The sequence below is a fragment of the Quercus lobata genome, chromosome 4 (genome assembly GCF_001633185.2).
Source record: "Quercus lobata isolate SW786 chromosome 4, ValleyOak3.0 Primary Assembly, whole genome shotgun sequence".
Lineage (NCBI taxonomy): Eukaryota > Viridiplantae > Streptophyta > Magnoliopsida > Fagales > Fagaceae > Quercus > Quercus lobata.
The window spans coordinates 843,152-858,612 of NC_044907.1; the positions used below are offsets into that span (position 1 = coordinate 843,152).

The 15,461-nt window shown below is 36.0% G+C and overlaps 1 protein-coding gene across 1 annotated transcript; it reads left to right on the forward strand.

The window, feature by feature from the left end:
- Positions 1-11,940: 11,940 nt before the first annotated feature.
- On the forward strand, positions 11,941-14,941 carry LOC115986906. Its single transcript, XM_031110273.1, has 7 exons — positions 11,941-12,291; positions 12,854-12,940; positions 13,069-13,317; positions 13,426-13,590; positions 13,686-13,739; positions 13,841-13,987; positions 14,205-14,941. Exons 1-7 carry the CDS (start codon positions 12,094-12,096, stop codon positions 14,583-14,585), a joined length of 1,281 nt encoding a protein of 426 aa, XP_030966133.1. The 5' UTR covers positions 11,941-12,093; the 3' UTR covers positions 14,586-14,941.
- The last annotated feature ends 520 nt before the right edge of the window (positions 14,942-15,461 follow it).

The window sequence follows — 15,461 nt, forward strand, 5'->3', positions numbered from 1 at the left end:
GTCGAAGACACACCACCTATTGGCTGTAACAGAAGGGATGCTTAACATAACTTGTAGCAAGGAGGGAAGATCCATTCCCATGGTAGGGAAGATGAGATTGTCAATCTCCAATTCACCTATGATGGCAACAAATTCTTTGATAGTGGGGCATAGTTCTATTCCATTGAAGTGAAAAACATGTTGAGAAGGAACCTAATAGATGGCAACTGCATGAAGAAGAGGCTCATCCACCCTTATTTGATGGTATGGAAAGACACAAGAAAGACCACAGGGGGCGATGGAATCCTTGAAATTAGGACCAAGCCTCCTAATCCAAGCTAAGACATTGAGTGAAGAGTTTTCTGCCATTAGCGGACCTCAAAAAAGGGCTCTCTGGGTTGAAAATATGTTGGTGAGGGTTTTAGACTCAAACTACTAATTTTATACTTAAGTAGGGCGGTAAGGGTTTCCTTTGATTCGCGGCCCATGTATGCATGGTCAACCCTATGTAGGCAAAGTCAAAGTTGCGTACATATGCCCAGCCCTATGTATGCATAGCACTTGGCAGAAGCCCATTCGCCCTTGTTTTAAGCATAGTTTTTTACTCCAAGGCATTCCTAGGGTTACAACCTAAAGGATCATTCAAGGCATATTCCGAGCACAAGATTTCAAGCATCAAAGAAGCAATGTTGTATAGAAACATACAATTAACCATATATCTTGTAAATTAAGTGCTAGTCCCAATTAAAAGCATAAATGTAAAAAAAAAAAAAAAATGTTATTAAATAAAACCTTTGTCTCAAACTAACTTCAAATGTTTGCTAAAGGAAATAAAAACTAAAAACTAAATAAATAAAAAAAAGGCAAAAAAGAAGAGAGAAAGATATGTGTTGTATGCATATATGTCTGGACTACAAGTAATCAATGGTACCACCTCTTCCTTTGTTGGTAGCTAGGAGTCGCCTCCGAATCCTCCTCATCACCATTGTCATTATCATCATCATCACCACCGCTCGAGTGGGCTGCCCCTCTAGGATAGTACAAGCTTCTTGAATAGTTGGTTACCTCTAACTTGAGATTCCCAGCCAACCATACCAACTCCTTATGCTCTTGGATGGTGGGCTGAAGTTCAAATAAAGAAAGGTTAGTGGCCAAAATGAAAAGAGAGAAATGGAAAAAAGAGAAAGAACAAAGGGAAGGAAGAACTCATCGCTCAAGTGTTGGGAGGAAAAGGATAGCCCATGACATTAGGATTACGGGACACAACACACTCCCAAGCAAAGCCATCAAGGCCATAAGCATAGACCATCCAAGGGAGATGTGGAGGGTCAATCAGCTCACCGGCAACAACTCCTTCTATTACAGTTTTCCACCATTAGAGATCATGACAAACAAGGTAAAGGAAAAAGAAGAGAAGAAGAAGAAATAGAGCATATACTTGAGCAATAAAGGAGGCATGAGGCAAGTGATGTTGAATTCCTCAGAGTCCAATCCCTCAAGGAGCCATCCAACGTAGGGAACGCCATTCCCCCATAAGTTGTACTCTACATCGGTTAGGGAGTGTGGGGCAAGTATGAACTCAGGAGGATCCATCGGAATCTGTGGGTCATCCCTACCCACCAGTTGACATCACACCCTTTCTGCTAGGTAGAGTGCCCTTGAGCCCACTCCTTTAAAGGATAGAGTAATCTCCAAAGCAATAAGGGTGGCAGGTTCCAAGTCCGAAAAAGCAGGAAAGGGTTGGTTGACCCATAAAGTCTAGTTAACCTATAGTGACACAAGATTAGAAGAAGGGTATCCTAAGGGAAATGCATGAAGAAGCATGAAAAAATAGAACTCTTAAACTTACCTCATCTAAAGTTAACCCAGTAAGGTGAGCCCTCACTCAAGGGAACTACCTCAGACTTAGATCATTGCCCGAGGTTATGAGGCCATACCTAGCAACCCATTGTTGCAAAAAGAAGCACAAGCCACAGGTTAGATGCAAGATGATAGTTTGCAAGATGACAATTTATAAGACAATACAGTTTACAAGACTACAAGCTACAAATGAAGATGCAAGGAATGGAAAAAGAACTAACCTCAAGAAGCTTCCAAGGCCCCATAAGTTACCGCAAGGTGCCTCAACTGAGAGTGTCGAGGGTGGAGTAAAGATAGGTGAGACATGCTTGCCCCCAATTGGCCGTTTGTGCATCTCGAAAGTTTTGGAAAAGGGTCAACCACCTCAAAGACATCGTTTGCCCACCATTAGCAAATAGGAAAGCTCCTAAAAAGTGTAGAACGAAGGCCCTAGCCATATGGACACGCTTCTCCATAGTCCTCTATGGGAAAAGCATGTAATCCCACACCAAGTCGAAGTAGCGAATGGTCTTGGTGGAGTACTTCCTCCCCAACATGCCAAGACCCAACTAGATGCCCAACACGTTATCCAAGTTAAAGCCCATGTTCACAAACAAGACCCCATGTATGAAAGCCTATCCCTATGTACGCAGAGTCTCAAGCACAGAGTTGCGTACGCATGAACAGAACTGTGTATGCATGAATACAAGCTGCATAAGCAGGCTCGAGCCCACGTATGTAGAAGCACAGACAGGAACAATCCTTCGACATTTTCCAGCATATATCACCCAAAATCAATCTTAATCATGTTTCTACCTCTTCTAATGTGTCAAATTTTCATCTAAACCCATCCCATGACAAAACCCAAGCATTTACATGGCCAAAAACACATCAAAATGGAAGATAAAAGAGAAACTTGAAAAATGAGAAAGGTTTGAAAAACTTACAAATTCAACCATGGAAATGTGATTCTCTACTGGTATGTCAATGGACGCCCCATCAATCTCACTACCCCACTCCAGCGGGTGAGGTGAAATGCATTAGAGGAAAGGACATTGGAGGACTTCTTGGCCTTGATGCCATTGGAGAAGATGAAGAGAGTTTAAGGAGAAAATTAGAGAATCAGAGAACCAGAAGGTGTGGGGAAAAGAGAGGAGAGGGAGGTCTTTTTTAGAGAGAAAAAAAAGAGTTATGAAGATTGTGAAGAGATGAGGGAGATGAAGGGAATAAAGAAAAAAAAGAAACTATTGGTAACCGTTGGAGAAAAAATGAAAAGGCGGGCTGATGGGTAACTACATGTAGTTTAGGCCTCACCACTAAACTACGTGTAGTTTAGTCATGAACAGTATTAAAAAATCCATAAAAAAAGGAAAACATCCCAAGATTTCCCCAATCAGACACAAAATCATCAAGGGCTCCTAGTGAGCAATGAAGGAAGCAGAAGACTCTTCCCCCCAATTAAGCATGTACATCCCAAAACCATTTCCAGCGGATCACATAAAATCAAAAACACTATCCCTAGTATGAAAGTAGAATATTCTTCCCTAATGGATCATGCATATCTAAAACATCATCCCTATGGATGAGGCAGAAGATTCTTCCCTGATAGACCTCAGCATACTTAAACAATCTCCAGTGAAGAAGTAGAATATTCTTCCCCAGTAGATCAAGTACACATAAAAGCATCCCTAGTGAGGAAGCAGAAGATTCTTCCTTAAAGTCCTCAACATACCATGAAGGAAGTAGAAGATTCTTTCCCAGTGGATCACATATTTACAAAGCTACATTACTCCTTAATAAGTCCATTTCTACTACTCCTCAGTGAGTTTTTCATCCCCAAGTAAGTCGTGGAGGAGGCATAAGATTCCTCCCCATACACACTTACTCCTCAGCGAGTTTTCATCACATCTAGTGGATCCAGTAATCAAGACTATTTGTGCACATATCCCCCAAGAATTGAACATGCAAGCATGATAGAAAAAGGTAGAGATAGAGATAGAGAAAGAGGCCAAGGTTAACCCGAGGCAAGTGCCTCATCAGAAAAAGTAGAGAAAGAAGCGAAGAAGACAAAACAAGTAAGTCACCCGGAAATGTTTGAGACAAAAGCCCCAGATGGATACCATAAGACTATATCCTTTTGTTGTTTGTTGGGTTAGCTCAAAGAGTGCCCTTGTTTGTTTTTCTTTTTCTTTTTAAGTGAATCTAGGACAGTGAGTAACTCGCCATTTGCTTGCAAGTGGCAAAATAGGTTCTAGGGTAGTGAACCTGTCGTTTCTCTTTTCCTAAGCAGCAAAGTTGGGATTTCGAACATACAAATTTACGCAGCTCTCCGGAGTTGCACCCTACCCCATGTATGCATGATGTGTGTCGCATGCATGGGTTGGGCTCAAGCCGTAAGTTGAAACAAAATGTTTTGTTTGTTATTCTTTTGATTCAGTTAGCGAAGCCCACGAATCAAAAGAGGGGCATCTGTAGACACCGCATTTTGTACCCCTTATGGCTCGGGCCTCCTTTTCTCAATGATGCACAAACTTTAAGCCCAAGGCCAATTTAGAGCCCAATCAGATATCAAATTGACTTGAGGAGTATTAAAATAGAAAATATAACATTTTAAATAAGCAAAAATCTATTTTTGGAAATGAAAGACCAAAGTGGCCTTTAGCCTACATACGTGGGTAGCGGCCTACATACATGGGCTAAAGCATGCGTACGCAGGCACACTCCTACGTATGTAGGTTTCAAAAACATAAAAAATGCAAGTTTTCTACAATAATGGCTAAGGTTTGGAATGAATCCCTCATTGTCTAGGAGCCATTCCAACCCCCATTGTTTTCAATATATAAAGCCTTATAGGGTACATTTTCAAAACACACAGAAATCCCATAGGAAAAATAAAAGATTCACTAGAAAATAGTGAATCGAAAGGGAGTTTCTAGTTTAAAATTGCTAATCACTTTCTTATTGGTTTGTGAATAGACTTGATTGAGTGGAACGATCAAAGTCAAGCTTGGAAAGCTTTTGTGTGAGGTATCTAATATAAACTTTTCTTTTTTCCTTTCTTTTATTTTCTGCCTTTAAATCTTCTTGTTTTCTTTGTTTGTTTGTTAGAATACATTTTAATATGATTTTCTAGATTAGGTTTACGTTTTTGTATGCTTAAAATGCATGTTAGTTTGTTAGAATTTCTGTTTTGAGGTTCTGCACTACTTCTGTGTTTTTAGGTTTCCTGGGCAAGGACTTGTGTATGCATGATCTTGCTTGCGCAAGCAGGCTTGATTATGCATACGCAAGCCTATTCTTGCTTGCTTGAGTTGCTACCCAGAAACCCTAATTTTTATTTGTTTGTTTTGCTTCTGCTTTCATATGTTGTCTTGTTTAGTTTCTTTTCTATGTTTTTACATTTCCAAAGTTTCTGTTTCACATGATTGTTTGTTTATTTGCTATCATATGTTTAGATTAGGGTTTCTTAGTTTAAATGCCATGTCATTCATTCACATGTCCATGCATTAATGCCATAGGTGTTGTGTTGCTGAAAGGTAAGTGAAGGTAAGTCATGCATTAGTATGAACATGCATCTGATGATGTATGTCGTTTGAATGTTAATTTTATGTACAATTGTATGCTTTTTATGATTTTTTAATTGTCATGATGCCTAGCTACCATGATTGGGTTGCTGCCTTGTTTTAAGATGTATGATAGGGTTTCACATGCTAGGGTTTCTTATATGCATTTAGGTTTGGCTCTCTTTTGTTTAAAGGTAGATATGTATGTGTTTAAGGATGAATGATGCCATGTTGTATGCTTAGATGTATGCTAGTGTGTGAGTGAGTTAGAATACAAGTCTTAAACATGTTGTTAATGAGGTTAAGACGTAAGACACAATGATGAGAGGCCAACCTTAGGGCGATCTTAGGTGCCTAACACCTTCCTAAGAATGTATCTAAACTCCGAACTCATATCTCTGGTACTAAGATCAAAAGGTCCTTCCTCAAGCAGACACTATATATATGGTTCTTAGACTATTGCAAAAACTAGATGACGACTCCCCTCCACCTTGTGCCCACAGCGTGGCACTCTTACAGTTGGTTAACCTATTGCTTAAGCTCTTGATTTTTTTGTGAGTTGTTCAACAATGGCAACAAAAGTCTATTGTTGTCTTTCCATTGCATTAGAAGGATTTTCGTTTTCAAGGTTTGTGGTAGTCATTGATTGGGTTTGGATCATACAACTTGGAGTGGTGATATGGCTAGTCACACTTTCCTACAAATAGTGCCAACTAATGATGCAATTTATTGTTAGTGAGTCAATTGTCTAATCACGCAATTGCTGGGTGTGGTTGCGCAACAACGGGTGTACGCCTCAACCAAGTGGACCAGGGCGAAGAAACAATGAGTCGCCACCTAGATTAGGTCTAGGAACCATATATATAGTGCCCTTTGTAGAATGACTAATCTTTACCAGAGCACATGTTCAGAGTTTAGGTATGAGGATGGGAAGGTGATAGGCACCCAACCCCACCAAACCCGTAGGTCAACCTTCACTCATTGTGTTCCAAATTTTAATCCCATCAAAGGTTCCTCTAATATGTTATTCTAAACTTACACACACTGACATGCATCTAACATCCAAACATGGCATATGTCCCACACTCATCCATAGCATCAAACCATACCATTCATCTAGCAATATATATTCAAGGGCAGCAAGCACATCACAAAACAAAAACATCAACAAGACATTAATCATTAAGCATATTCGTCATGTTCATCAACCAAATCAAATGCATGTTTATGTAATTATGCATGACTTACCTCACTTACCTCATAGCACCACAACACCTATTCATCATTGCATGTTCATGTGATTTAGCCAAGATATAAACCCTAATTATTTGTCAACAATCAAAGCATGTGAAACATGTTATTCTACTAACTCTAATACTAAAAATGTGAAAACTAGACTTAACATGACCTAAACATGTGATTGAAACTATGCAAAACAAATAAAAAACAAGGATCCTAAATCTAGGTTTCTGGGCACGAGTATGCGTGTGCATACATGAAGTATGCATACGTATGCCTCGAGTATACACGCCCAGAAAAATAGTTTTAAAGCACAACCAAATAACAATCAAACAAAACCTAGCATGCTTCTAATATCTAATTCAACCCTTCATTCAAGGCATGGTAAGACACAACAAAACAAAGTCAAATAAAGAAAAACAGATTTCTAAGCATATATGACATGTAAATAAAATTAAGAACAAAAAGAATACAAGTTATAAAACCCAAATTAAAGAAGAGTCATGAAGAGAGACTCACCTTGCTTATTGAACACAACTTGGTTGATATTTAATCGGCCCCATTGTACCTACACAACAAGATCAAGTGATAATCAAAGGAATCAAAGTATTCAATAGTTCATAGGTAATCACAACTCAAGGAAAAAAAAGGTTTTTGAGAAATCCCCTTAAAAACAAGTTTCTGCCTTAGTTTTGTGCTAGAAAAATGTTTTGAATATTTGTTTAAAAAAAAAGTGCTAGCTGCTGCCCTAGGGTTTTTAAGAGATAAAATATGATTTAGAAAGAAAAGAGGCACTCTTTCAAGCTAGGTTTTGAGTTTGGAGGCATAAGGTTGTATTTTTATGTTTAAACTAAGGTTTTCAGGACTTTTTAGATGTCTTTGGACTTTCCCAAGGGTCTAGGGGCCAGCCCACATCAATGAATGATGTTTTAGGCCCCTAAAACTAAAGTTCTAGAACCCCCAAAAAAGGCCTGCATATGCACGCTCCCCAAAAACCCTAATTTTGACTACTTAGATAGCCCAACTTCAAACGGTCATAACTCACTCAATATAAATTCAAATTAGAAAAAAATATATATATATATTTATATATTTTTTTTTAATTGAAGCTCAAGATATCTACTTTCTAATGAAATAAACCTCACTCAAACATTCTTTGTGAATCAAAAGTTATGGTCAAAACAGTGAGCTAAAGTCATTTTTCAAAATCATTTTTCAAAATCATTTTCAAAGTGATTTGAGCACTTTTGAGTTGTGATTACTTCCAAACTATCAAAATAACTTTAATTACTTTTTGTATACAAGTTAAGCTTATCATTGGGACGGGAGACTAAAGTTTATTAATCGAGTACAAAATGAGGTGTCTACAGGGGGTACATAAAGAATGAAAGACCTATAAAGTACACCGGTGTGGTGCTAGCCAAAAACCCTCTGAATGTTAAGTCAGTAACTCAATGGTTTCCAACAACTCCAAATGTATGAGTTAGGAAATTCTACGTACCTTAGAGAGGTGGGGGCTTGGTGCTTATATAGCGGTATAGAGCTGACCAATTCTCATGTATTTAGGCACTTCCCTTATAGGGAGTGTATTGGGGTTAATGTGTCAAGATCTTTAGGTTTACCTTTCCATATTTGAAGGATATGAATATGTAGAAGGATCTTTGGGTATGGTATGCAAGTTCTTTCCATATAAAGATAATGGAATTGAGAATAATATGCAAAGGTTTAGAGGACTAAGTACAAGGTATCGTCCGTCAAGACTAGTCCATCCACTGCTCTGGGGTATTGGACGAATAGGCATTGGATGGATCACATCATATGGCACCAAATATAGGTACCTAACGATCCTCCTGCACGTGACGATCCTTTGGAGATCTGATGATTCTTGTAAGTAAGATTTATTTTGCTTTGGTGAAAATCTTTCATATATATATATATATATATATATATATACACTTTGAAAATTAATCCTTTAGATTGTATTTCTTAATTGCCGTGGTGAATCTGAAGGGTGTTGTTTTGCACTTTATTGGTTTGTATAGGCATCTAATGACTTCTTTTTCTAAGTTCAGATCATTTTTGTTCACTGTAGTAGCTTAGATTCTTGAGGATATTAAGCACATATATGATAGTTTTAATAATATATCGTTTTTTAAGTAATAGTATACCTTCACATGTAATTGTAATTCTCTAGCTTTTTCTAGTATTGCAAAAGAGATTGAGAAGACTATTGTTTGATTAGGAGAATGTAATATTTTATATATAACCTTTAACACTAGTAAACTATCAAGATAATATGAATAATTATCTCCTTTATAAAATGTTCAAGTTTTAATTTTTTTTTTTTTTTTGTATTTTAATATATTATACATAAAACATATATTTATGAATCAAATAATAAATAATATCTTATTAGAATAAAATTTGATGTGCATCTTGTAAACAAAGAAAATGTGTAATTTAATTATATAAGAAAAAGATTTTGAAAATATTAATATAATAAAGTTAGTAAATAATATAATAGTGTCAAAATGGTATACACACCTACCGCCTCTCTCTCTCTCTCTCTATATATATATATATATATATAATTAAATCATTAATGTTGAAGATCAACGATAAGGAAGGTGCGGACAATTTTGAATCACATGGAAGACTTTCGGTTATGTTCTTGGATTATATCACTTTCAACTGTATACTTTTTTGTGACGGGAAAATGCTTGATGATGGGTTTCAGTAGTAAGGGCTGCTGTCCTCATTACTTTTCAAGATGAGACTTCGAGCTTGTGATTCCACAGGAAATGATAGACTCATCACTTCGACCATTATATTCGAAATCCCACACTACAATAGTGGTGGACAACTGTAATTATATATATATATATATATATTTTTGGACTTATCGTAGTTGTTCTACTTACAATATTCATGCACCTCTATGACTTGTTTTAATTTTGGCCTTTCAAATTGATCTGGAAAAGTAATGATTAGTAGCAGCACAGACAATTTTTCTGGGAATCTTGTCATGTCACACTAATATTTGTATGGGATTAAAAAAAAGGTTTCTAATTATTTTAATGAAGAATATTTATGAGTAATGATACGAACCATATGATGAGCGCCATTGAGTAGATAAAAGAATTTGTGCAATAGTTTCTGGAATTTCCTGGGGAATTTAAGATATATTTGAATACGAAAAGATAATAGTGGGGAGTGGGGACTAGATCAAATTGGATGCAAAAACCATTTGCACTTTTAGCATCTCTGGAAAATACCCAAAGGTCAAATATATTTATAACTGTATCCTGTTTAATAAATGAGCCAAGTTGAGTTAAGTATTAAAAATTTAAATTTGTTCATTAAAATTTTTTAAAACATGAGTCGAGTTCGAACTCATTTCCAAACAAGATTTTATGTTGAAGTATGACTCATTTTTTTGTTGAGCAAACCTGAATTCGTTTATGAGCTATATGATTAAATTATTCTTTTTCTATATATTGTAAAATCATGACTAAAATATTTTATCTATTCACAATTCTATGAATTTTTACTATTAATAGATTGTTTGTATCATCAATAAACTACAAATAATAATTAAATATTATATGAACTTACTGTTAAACTTATACAATTCAATTTCAAGTTTATCTAAATATATTTTTAGACAAATATTTATATAAATATTATATTATATATACTTAAATTTAACCTTCATATTTACTTGTTTGTTCATAAACACAATTATTATGTTTAAGCTTAACTTATTTAAAAATCAAACATAAACTTAAGATTTGAAATTGACTTATTTTCTAAACTAACTAATATGAACAAGTTTTTTCTCGAGTCTAATTCAATATTGTGGGCTTATTTACAACCAAAAAAAGGAAAAGGAAACCATCGGCCACTCAGTGATACTATCTGGTTTTGTCTACGTCCAATTACTTGATGACAAGTGCACTTATTATCATTGATTCATTGTCGACATGTTGCTAACAGGACAAACTATCGGCCACAATACCTAGGCCAGCCATTCAAAATCACGTAATTTTATTGGTCACGAAGGCCTATTAGCCAATCAATTCATGACCGCGACAATGTATGCATGTGAAGTTAGGATCCACAGTGCAGTCTGAGATGACAGGAAAATATCGGACTCAATATTGGATTCAGTGCCTAAAAGGACATTCATTAGTATTTTTTTAAATTTATTAAATTATCAATATTGCACTTTGTAATTTGTTAATATATTATTTTTGAAAAATTTTAATAATATTTTAATGAGAAAAAATTAAAAAGACAAATATTAAAAGTCAATTTTTTTTCTAAATCAGTGTACTTAAAAATCAGCGAAACCGGTAAAATTATCTCGAAAACTGATAAGATATATGTGTCAATATCTCTAAGTAATATATAAATCTTTTATCCCACTTTAGGCTAAAAGCCCCAAAAGTTACATTTGTTTTTGCAAACTCCTTTAGGTTAGCTATCTTTTGGTGCTTACATGTTCAAAACTGCAATTTCAGGGACTTGATTTGAATAGGTTTCCTGAAGGTAATTAATGACCTTCTTAAACCAATCAAAGAATCAAAGGGTGCAATAACAAAATTTAATAGGTTCTCTTTTCTCTTCTACACACCCAAAAAAGACACAAAAAAAAAACCTCCATAATTTCATTTACTACTTTCTCGGCGTTCTTTCTAAATTTGCAATCGTTATGCAAGTTTGTTAATTGTGTCTAGATTTTCTTATACTAAAAATTTATTTAGTTACTCGTTGAAAGTTAACAAAAATATAGTTATACATATAAGATTATAAAAAAATTGTACTTCTAAGCTGAAATGTTACAGTAAAAAAGCTAATTCAAAGTCCCATTTAGACATGGCCAAAAATAGGGTTATGTTAGTTGAGGAGCAATTGAGTAATTATGTGTAATGTGTCAGTTTCAGACTGCGAACGAGAGGATTAGGAAAAGGTGATCCTTGTAGAAGTTTGTTTGTGCATAAATATGGAGAGAAATATAGCATGTGGAAAACAGTCCAAAGAGGAGGAACAAATGCTGTTTAAGTATTGCAAAGGGAACAGCGGAAGAATCAAGAATGAACCACGGATTTCTCATATTCTTTTTCTTCTAGCCTCATACAAAGGGAAGAGGGAAGCGTCGGCAGTTCAATTTGTTGGTTTGTTGCAGTAACCAGAAATTTTTGTTTTTTTTTTTTTTTTTTTGCGTTTTCAAAAGGCTAGGCCCTGTAAAAAAAAAGATAAAAATGTCCAAGCTCCTTTGTTTGTATTATGTAGTTGTAGCTTGTAGGGAAGGGTTGGTTTGGTGGTGGGGTGCATAAGATAAGGTAGGAAGACTTGAAAATAAAAGGTCACGCACTCAATAGCCACCCACGAAAGTATTGGTTTTAACCTGTAGCTAGTAGCTATTATACATCTTTAATTAAACCCGCCACTTGGTTCGAGTTAGTCACTCATGGCGCTGCCTTGTGGAAGCGGGAGGAGGTGGTGGAGGGCGGTAAAGATGGCCCTGGGATTGTGCTTGTGCTTTCTCATACCAATGGCAGCAGCTGGAATTAGAAATACTAACAGCATCTTTGGTGATCAGAAACTTAAACTGGAGGTGCAGCAGCAGTTGAAGCTCTTGAACAAGCCTGCTCATAAATCTATCAAGGTTATTACTTAAAATGCTACCTCAATTCAATTTATAGATTTCCCATCTTTACTTTTTGCTCTCTTTTTTACTAACAATGATTAACCTTTTGCTTTAATTAAAGCTTGTGTTCTATCTATATATACCTTATTTGGGTACTATAGGATTATCAGCTGTTTCAGTCTTAGAATTATTCACTTCTGTGGGCTATGGTGTCTCCATGACTTCCATGTACTACCATATCTCAGCATGCCCAGTAGTAGTGTAATTTTATGACAGAACTGAAAATTCGGACTGATATCTCTGTGTGAGAGAAAATGTCCAAAACAGAGCAGGATGTATACATAACAATGATTAACATTTTGCTTTAAGTAAAGCTTGTGTTCTACCTATATATACCTCATTTGGGTATTATAGGATTATCAGCTGCTAGAGTCTTAGAATTATTCACTTTTGTGGGCAATGTTGTCTCCATGACTCCCATGTACTACTATATCTCAGCATGCCCAGTACTAGTGTAATTTTATGATAGAACTGAGAATTCGGACTGATGTCTCTGTGTGTGAGAAAATGTCCAAAACAGAGCTCGGATGGAGATATAATCGACTGCATACATATCAACAACCAGCCAGCTTTTGATCATCCTCTCTTCAAAAATCATACAATCCAGGTGGCTATATACATAATACATACATATATATCCTAGTTTTTGTCTTTAATTAACTTTCATTAATTTGGTATCGATAATAATTTGATATCAATTAACTATGTATGGGGTTTTGCATTGTCATGTCGTAGATGAGACCAAGTTTCCACCCAGACGGGCGTTTATTCGATGAGAGCAAAGTGTCTTCAAAGTCCAAGTCCATTAATCAGCTATGGCACTTGAATGGAAGGTGCCCGGAAGGAACAATTCCGGTTAGAAGAACCAAAGAAGATGATTTATTGAGGGCAAGCTCTATCAAAAGTTATGGAAGGAAAAAACACCTTACCATCCCTAAACCAAGTTCCGCTCAGCCTGATCTCATCAATCAAGGTGGCCATCAGGTACAACTTAGTTTTTAACCAATAATAGGTTTGAGCTCAATGATATCTACAACTGATTAAATTAAGAACTCAACACTTTAACTTTTTTTCTTTTGGTTGATTTTCTAGCATGCAATAGTCTATGTGGAAGGAGATAAGTATTACGGAGCTAAGGCAACTATAAACGTGTGGAAACCCCAAATCCAAGAACCTAATGAGTTTAGCTTGTCTCAAATCTGGATCCTAGGTGGTTCTTTTGGTGAAGATCTTAATAGCATTGAAGCTGGCTGGCAGGTGCATAAATTATTTAATTTCATCCTATATTATTTTCTATAATATTTTCTTTACTAATAATATTCATTCACAAAACTATTTGTGTGGAAAAATAGGTCAGCCCTGATCTATATGGAGATAGCAACTCTAGACTCTTCACTTATTGGACTGTAAGTTTCCGTGTTTTAATTTTTGACTTCCCCATCAGCACCAGCCTGTTTATTGTTTATTTTTACTGGTTTTTGAAAAGAGTCTTTTATCATGGCTGCAGAGTGATGCATATCAAGCCACTGGTTGCTACAATTTGCTGTGCTCTGGCTTTATTCAAATCAACAACCAAATTGCAATGGGTGCAAGCATCTACCCTGTTTCCGGCTACGGTGGTTCCCAATATGATATTAGCATACTTGTCTGGAAGGTAGTACAATATTTCCATTTATATGAAATACTTCTAATTTTTGGATACAGATATGTGACCATGTCATATGTATTTTTTTTCTCTAAAAAACATTCATAGTAACAAATGTTACAAAATATTGATTATCAAAAAATGTTACAAAATATTTAGGCTTTATAACTTTAATTGTCATTCAAAATATTACAAACTAATTGGCATATTAATGAGGTATATATAGGACCCAAAAGAGGGAAACTGGTGGATGCAATTTGGGAATGAGCATGTATTGGGATATTGGCCGGCCTTCCTATTCTCATACTTATCTGACAGTGCTTCAATGGTCGAATGGGGAGGAGAGGTGGTGAACTCACAGCCTGATGGGCAGCACACCTCAACACAAATGGGCAGTGGTCATTTCTCTGGAGAAGGGTTTGGCAGAGCTAGTTACTTCAAGAATATCCAAATTGTTGATGGCTCCAACAATCTTAGGCCTCCCAAGGACATTGCCACTTTCACTGAGCAACCCAATTGCTATAATGTCCAAAATAGGAAAAGCGGCGATAATTGGGGAAACTACTTTTATTATGGTGGTCCTGGTAAAAACCCCAATTGTCTATGATCATTTAGATTATTCTTTCAAAATTAAGGAGAAAGAGGACAAAAGAAAAAAAAGAAGAATTATTTTCTTCTTCTTTTCATGTCACAAAAAATATACCTAGAAGCCATATGCCCTTATCTTCTTTAAAGTACACTTAGTTTAGGCTAGTGAGTCGTGAATTGTCACTCTTTTGTACATCTTTTTCTCGTTCTTCATCTGTATTAAGAGATTTGACTCCCTTTAATGCTCTCCATATAATTTGTTGGAGAGTAGGTGTTAAATTTCCCTAGCCCTATTGTTGTGAGTTATGCTTAATTTAGATTATGAAACTCTCCGTTTCATTAATGAAATAAAGAGTTATTGTATGGAGTAGTAAATTTTTTAAATTGCGTAATTTAATATAGTGGAAGTTAAGATTGCATGGTGTAGTATGTATGCTCATGCTTTCCTTCATTCCAAACCAAGAGTTCTCATCCTCTTCTACCTTCATTCTACTTTCCTTGGTGTGCTTTGTAAGTGAGTCTCTTCCAGATATTTTAGTGGTGTATCAGTGTTTAGTAGGAATGTGATTGTGTAAAGGCCCACAAACTTCCAAAAAGTGGTACTAGAGCTAGTAGATTCGTGGTGAAAATGGCATTTTTCATTTGGAAGGTATTACTTAGATCCCAATGTGCAAGGTAGATAGTGATAACATGGCCAAAAGAATGTTAAAGAGCATGAGAATGTCCAAAGAACTTTGGGTTGAACTTGTTGATGTAGCCTATTTGTCCAATTGTTGTCCCACATAAAGATTGTACCAGGAAGAACACTCCGCAAAAAGCTTAGAGTAGAAAGAATCCTATAGGTTCTTACTAATGTTTGTTTGGACCACCATACGTAAAACTAATTCTTTATCTC